A 7,683-nucleotide genomic window follows, 5' to 3' on the forward strand; every position below is an offset into this window, starting at 1 on the left:
ACATAGGTTTCACTCATAATAAATTTGTTAATTATATTGTTATGCAATGTATGATACATAATTTTTTCGAAAAAATCAGACACCAAATAACACGATGTTAATACAATATAGATTCGTTTACAACATGTTTCTTGACCCGATTGCTAATACATCGCATCAAGATGCATTTTTTTTTTGAATTTATATTTTCTATTGATATTTAATTGAATTTTATAGTTATCTTCAATTTATATACTATGATTTAATATAATACTTTTATGTTAATTGATTAAATGTTTTGTTCTAATTTTTAATACCTATAACACAAAAATAATGGCTAAATTGCATAAAACTCTCCCGTATTTTGAAAATTCAGTTAAAAGCTCCCTTATATTTTAAAAATAAGCAAAATACCCACTTTGTTTTTCTAAACATAACTTACTTGCCCTCTCCGTTAAGATCACGTAACGACGTTAATCTTTTTATTAAATAATTGTTTTGCCCTTGCTATTATATTTTATCTTTTTATTTTAATAATCGTTAGAATAAAAGCCGTTAGATCTAGTTTATTCATCTCAACTGTTAGATTTATAAAAAATTACTGGTCTAGATTCAATCAATTTTAAATATATATTACAGATATATATATAAATTTATTATTTTAAAAAAAATAATAAAATTAAACCCCCTTCTTCCCCATGCTCAGTCCCACCCTCCACAACCCCCCTTCCCCCATCGCTCACCCCAACAAACCCCCTCCCCCGGCTACACCCATCAGCATCTCAGAGGGGGGCGACGATGACCAATCTGGGAGATCGTGGTGGCGATCGCCACCGTTGTTGACCATTATTTTTTTTAATTTTAAATTTTAAGTTAATTTTTGAAAGATTTTCTAAACTTAAAAAATAATTCAAAAAAATATAAAAATTCATTTTAAATTTACATTAAATAATAATTTAATTTATTTAATAATATATAATTATTATAAATAATTAACATTGTATATAATCTTTTTGTGATATTTTATTGAACTTTTAATTTAAATTTGTATATAATCTTTTTGTGATATTTTATTGAACTTTTAATTTAAATTAAAAATATTAAAATTGTTTATATATTTTTTGTATTTTAATTTCAATAAATTTATTAAGTTTAAAATTATTTAAAGAATAAAAAAGAAAATCATAAAAAAGAATTTAATAAAAAAATAAATAAATGTGTTTGATTTTATAAGTCAACAAGGGTATATTATTCATTTTCAATTTGGAAGGGAGTCAAAACCTGTCAAAAATCAATCCATTGAGGACTTGTGAATTACACCTCCCGTTATTATCTAACAGAAGGATTTTGAAATCACAAGAGCCTTTTGATTTATTTTTAAAATAATGAAGATTTTTAGTTAATTTGAGAAAACACAAGAGGGTGAAATAACAATTTGACAAAAAATAATTCGATATAGAGGTAATTAATTATAAAATTATAAAAAATGCTGATTAAAAGTTTCAATATAACAATCAAAATTGTTAGTTTCTTTAAATATGTTATTAATTTGTTAATAAGAAATTAATGAATGCAATATGATTTATTAATTGGCATTCATTATGGCAAATAAAAATGAACATAGACATAAACTGAAAAACTACATTTATTATTATATAACAATAATGATAATAATTCCATTTATAATATGGTTAATTACACTGTAGATAGCCGTCATGGGCAAAACCCTATAAATACGAAGGCTGTCATTGACGTGTCTCAATGAGTTGAGCTTCCCACAAACTCTCAAGTCTCATTTCGTACATTGTCATTCAACTTGTATTCTGCGGACAGGACAGCCAGAGAAGTTCAGTTCTTTGCAGATTGGAAATGGAGGCTACGGATTCAACTCGTGCATTTGTGAAAGATGTTAAGCGTGTCGTCATCAAGGTCGTTGAGTTCATACTTTGTTTAATTTATTGTATTCGATGAATTTTTGTGATGTAAATTGGGCTTTTATTCGTTTCATTTGATTATAGTGTGTTGATTCATTGGAGTTGTTGGGTTTTATGAATTTGCAATAGTTGAGGGCGCTCTCATTGATGAACTGTGCAATGTTGAAAAATGATTTCTATCGCAATTACATTTTCAGTTCATTCACTGTTTGGTAGAATCTTTGGAATATTTGCATCCTCCTCCTTGAGGTTTGGCCGTTTGGTATCACGTCTCCCGTAGTTTGTGTTTTTGGCAAAAACCTCTGGTCCATTACATTTTGCTCAAAGATTACTATATCATTTTATTGTAATTCCGGAACATCCCTAACCTTAGTCTTTTTTTTTCTTTGTTTAAAAAAACCCTCAACAACCTAAACTGAATTTCAAGATTTAAATGCAATTTATTATTATTATTAAATAAAGGATTAAATATATCTAGATCCCCTTTAAGATAGTGTAATTACATTTTACTCAATCAAATTTGAAAATTATAACTAAATCTTATGGAAATGGTGAATTTTTCATTTTTCCCTTAATCAAAATTTATCATGTTTATATAGTTGAAGGGATATCCTTAAGTCTTTTTTCTTTTTTTCCAATACTTTGAACTAGAGCTTTGAAGATTTGATTAGAATAACTTTTATACTTTTAAGACAGATGAGTAGAATGCACGTATTCTAGGATTTATTTTTTTCATTATGATCGTGTTCTTCAAATGTGCTTACAATTAACCTGTATATTTTTGGTAGTGTATTTTAACTAATTTATTATGTAATTTAGTTGTGTAATGCTAAATGGTGTTTGCCTAAGGTTTTTACTATTCTAAGAGAGAGTCTATAATATTGTCAATAATAGGCTGTATTATGATGTTTTGTAATGGTGATGGATATATATATAACATTAATAATTTTAAAAATATATCTTCATAAAGTAAGAATAATTTATATTGTTTTTCTTTTCATTTCTTTCTTTCTTCTTCTACTTTTTTTTTTTTTTTTAATGTAGGGATGAATTGAGACAATTAATTAATTAGCTCCTATCATGATTACTATATTAAGTACATTACTTGAGTGATCTTTTGTAAGTCAGCATGGTGTTAAAATCACTAGTAGATTGTTGCTAATAACTTGTAAAGCATTTTAGGGTTTGCCGTCATTTTAGAATCATCACCATCAATTATTTTTCTGCATTTCTTTTGTAAATATCTCTTATTATATTTCAATTACACAATATTAAAAGAAGTGTTTGGACAAGACATTTTTTTTTGTGAAATATTACAAAATGGTCGTAGCCTTACTTTATACATAAAAACATAAAAGATAAACCCCAAAAAAGAAGAAAATGGCTATCTTTTTCATTTTTCATTGCTAACTAGATATATATTAAATTCATACTCCTATAAGTTTGAAAACGTTGCCAAGTATATTTTGTCAGTGAAATATAAGGCCATTAAGTGAGAGAAACAAATTTGAAAGTTCATTTAAATTGCTTGTTGAGATGAGTGTTTTCGTCTAAAATCCTAATAGAGAAATGTGATAAGAAAAGGTGAAACTTTGAAGATGGCCCAAGTGTAATCTTCAAAGCTCGGGAGGATAAAGTATTATTAAGCTATACTAAAAGGGGTCTTGTTGTAATTAACCCTTAGAAAATGAAAAGAAAATGCTCAAATTATAAAATTCTAACATGTTGAACAATAGAGAGATTGTAGAAATTATTGTTCTTCTTCTTTTCTTTTCTTTTTTAATACACATATTATATTATATTATATATCTCTTACGATGTTCAAGATAACTTAAGTTTAAAATATGGTCTTACTTAATCCTTTAAAATAATAATACCAATTGGATATTATGCATTTCTCATTTATAAAAGTGGAGGTACTGGTGTTTTGGTCTTTTAATAAAATTACGTTAGAATCTTTGAATAGTTACAAGGGGGATGCCTCTGTCAAAAAATCAAATCAGAGGGAAGGTGGTGTCAAGGGGCCAACCCGGATCTTTGGTGATACATCCAACAGGGTAAGTTTGCTACGGTCAGTGCAAACACTAAGATGCATCTGCAGCCTATTGGAAAATCTAGTTGGCTTGTAGTGCACATAGAGATTGATCAAATGGTTCTACAACACATTTTTTTACAATGCTCAAGACTATTGGCATAGTAGCAGGAACAACTTTGCTTAGAAATTTGAGTATATTATATTCAAATTTTATGTGATTGATCATATTCATGGTTGCTTTGAACTCTATCTTCAAAGCTTGTTTTAGATAAGTTGTGGTGAAAGAATTTGATGTCATTTTGTATATTAGAATTTTTACTTTAAACTTGTTCAGTTTTATGTAAATGCTCTTTGGTACATGCAAATATTAGTTACTCATTGATACTTCTATCCAATCTTCAGTTGAATGCTAACCAATTTTAGGAAGTATGCAATCAGGGATCCTTGAGTTGAAGGATTTTCAAGAGCTAAATAAATTGATGATGTGATTAACTATTGAAGCAGTAGGTTTGTGACAAGGGAATGCGTTACGTTAAAATAAATCAGCTGCTTTCTATTTAAAATATTTTCCTTTATATTTGTGTTGGTTTAAAAATCGTGGGATTATGAACTTTTATCGTGGCATGAATACAAAGAATTTCTCATGCAGTCAACTTTCTTTTTGCTCATTTAGTTTGGCCTGTTATTTTGCTTCATCTTTGTAAATCAAGGTTGGAACTGCTGTTGTCACTCGAGCTGATGGGAGGTTAGCTCTTGGAAGATTAGGGGCGCTTTGTGAGCAGGTTACTTTAAGGATTATACCCTATATTTTCAATGTATTGTTAATATATCCACAAACATCTTTAATGCTTACACTGATGACAACTACTGAAATGCAGATTCATGAGCTGAATTACCAGGGATATGAGGTTATTTTAGTGACATCAGGTGCTGTTGGTGTTGGCCGTCAACGACTGAGATACAGAAAATTGATCAACAGCAGGTTTTTGCATTCCCCTGCTGTCTTGGATTTAGTTTTGCCGAGATTTGAGGAAAATTATGGAATCTTTGCCTCTATATTCCCGAATTAACATTTGTCTTAATATGTTATTTTATACTGAATGAACTGCTATCAAGATAGATGGGATCATGGGACCTTTTGGATACTCATATGGACTCTGTAGAGGTTACTCCCAATTTAAGTTCATAACGAATACCAGGCATTGTAGCATTTAGCTCCATGGAGTTTCTAAGGCCCACCCAAACCGTGTAGATAGCAGAATATCATATTCATTTTCGTTTATCAATGAACAATTTCAAGAAAAAATTTACTCAAGTTTGTAGCAAGAAAAGGCCATTTTTTTGTACGTATATATAACCCTTCACTTTAACATATAATATTCCTCTAGTTTTGCAAATACTAATACAATTTTAAATGGTACTCAGAGTAAAGTCCATATGGCTAGCTTTCGTTTATAGCTGAGCCATGCGAAGGGATCACATGTTCACATGTAATTAAATATCTAAACTATTAAATTCATTAAGGATAGAATAACTAAATTTAACTAGTAATGAAATATTATTATGAAACCTAATTACTTGTATTCTTTTAACTGGACAATTGTTAAAGTTTTACCAACTTAACAGGAATTAGCAGAAGAATTGGTGAAATGTCTAGTTGACTTTGAAGCTAAATTTTACGCTACCTAGTTTGTGATTTCCCAAAAAAGGCATTGTCATGAAAGCACTTTGAAACTCCAGTGCATAATGCTTAACTTTTCTTCCATTTATCATTAATATTTTTTGTTGCCTTTGGACTTTGCAGCTTTGCTGACCTCCAAAAACCTCAGGTGGAACTGGATGGAAAAGCTTGTGCTGCTGTTGGACAAAATGGACTTATGGCTCTGTATGATACTTTGTTCAGCCAGGTGAAAATCATAATTTATGGCCTTATTCCGATTTGAGACTACTTATCTCTCTTTTAACTAGAGGAGTGCTATTTGCTTCTCCTCGTGGTATTTTTATATCTTGTTCTGATGATTATACTATTCTATGCACATGTATGTTAATCTTGCTGATTTTCCTTTTTCTTGTGCAGTTGGATGTGACATCTGCACAACTTCTAGTTACTGACAATGATTTCAGAGATCCAGCTTTTAGAAAACAGCTGAATGAGACTGTTATGTCTTTGTTGTCTTTGAAAGTTGTTCCTATATTTAACGAAAACGATGCAGTGAGTACCAGGAAAGCTCCTTATGAGGTAAGTGTTTTTATGTATTCTCTCCCTGGATTTGTTGCTTTCACAAGATGTTCAGTTTAGTGGCTGCTTGAAACAGTTTTTGTAGAAGTGTTGTCTGTAGTGTTGTTTTGCCCTTGCACAGCATATAGTTATGATGTTTCGCACAACTTGGCCACTTTCAAGTCTATGCTTCCCTGCTCCCTGTCTGTCTGTCTGAGTATGTTTGTTTGTGGTGAACTTTATGTAGAAGTGTTAAATGATCTTTCCGCTTCTCTTTGTTTCAAGGTGGGGCATATCTTTTTTGTTGTTGAGTTCCACCGCACTGGGTGGAGGGGGTGGTTTTGGTGTATGACCTAATTTTCATCTTATTCCAGCTTGTAAACTGTCACTAGTCTGTTACTGATACCTTTGATTGTGATATCCTGATTAAACAGAAGCACATTCTCATCCAACACTATTATTTTGCCTTTTTGTAGGACTCTTCTGGAATATTTTGGGACAATGACAGTTTAGCAGCTCTACTAGCACTGGAGCTAAAAGCTGACCTTCTTGTTCTATTGAGTGATGTAGATGGTCTTTATAGTGGCCCACCAAGCGATCCACATTCTGAACTAATTCATACATACATCAAGGAAAGACACGAGGGACTGATAACTTTCGGTGACAAGTCAAGAGTGGGAAGAGGCGGTATGACTGCCAAAGTAAAAGCTGCGGTTTATGCTGCTTATGCTGGCATCCCTGTTGTTATCACCAGGTAAACTGCAATTTTTAAAGAAAATGTCGAATTAATCGATCAAACTTGCTTCTTGAATCATAAATGTAAAAGTGCAATCCTGATTAATGTGTTGATGCATCAATTCATGCTTCTTTCAAATCAACAAAATATTTTTGGGTATATTACAACGAGCTCCCATGGGGTTTGACATAATTACGAATATCCCTTGTTATTTGAAAAATTACAAATACACCCCCTATTTGATGAAATTACGTAATCCTTGGGAGGATGTTTGAAGTTGTCATTGCTCTTGTTGTATTTTTTTTTTGGAAAGCAATTCAAAAATTTGTAAAACAGTTGGACAGGGTGATGGTAATTTTTTAAAAACTGTAAAAATTTACGCACTTGGTCCCAAAAAAAAAATAGAAAATTTAAGAAATAAGTAAAATTATAATTTATAGTCCACAAGGACATTTTAGACGCCTCACTACAAAAGATGGATAAAAACCTAACAGAAACTAACGGATTGTGCTAGTGCTTAGACGACGTTAAAATTAGGGAGGGTGTATTTGTAGTTATGCAAAACCTAAGTGGAACTCATTGTAAGAAACTTCTTGGAACTGAAGAACTTGTGGTATGTAATATGATTGAAAGCTATGTAATATGATTAAGAGATTGAGGACAACAAGAAGCGGAAGAAATTCACCATGACAGCATTAAAGAAGGTGATATGGACTGTCCTGATCTTGCATTACCCGAGATAAAATTTTACTGGGAGGAACTTAGAAAATATCAGTTCAGT

At 30.9% G+C, this 7,683-nt stretch overlaps 1 protein-coding gene across 1 annotated transcript in view; it reads left to right on the plus strand.

The window, feature by feature from the left end:
* LOC105167125 (delta-1-pyrroline-5-carboxylate synthase) overlaps positions 1,725–7,683 on the plus strand; it is an 11,650-nt gene continuing 5,691 nt past the window's right edge. The window contains exons 1-6 of the mRNA XM_011086708.2: positions 1,725–1,908; positions 4,659–4,730; positions 4,827–4,930; positions 5,753–5,855; positions 6,026–6,187; positions 6,643–6,920. Of these exons, the coding sequence (XP_011085010.1) occupies positions 1,849–1,908; positions 4,659–4,730; positions 4,827–4,930; positions 5,753–5,855; positions 6,026–6,187; positions 6,643–6,920 (779 nt within the window). The 5' untranslated portion in view covers positions 1,725–1,848. The remainder of the gene's footprint in view (positions 1,909–4,658; positions 4,731–4,826; positions 4,931–5,752; positions 5,856–6,025; positions 6,188–6,642; positions 6,921–7,683) is intronic.

The sequence above is a fragment of the Sesamum indicum genome, linkage group LG7 (genome assembly GCF_000512975.1).
Source record: "Sesamum indicum cultivar Zhongzhi No. 13 linkage group LG7, S_indicum_v1.0, whole genome shotgun sequence".
Lineage (NCBI taxonomy): Eukaryota > Viridiplantae > Streptophyta > Magnoliopsida > Lamiales > Pedaliaceae > Sesamum > Sesamum indicum.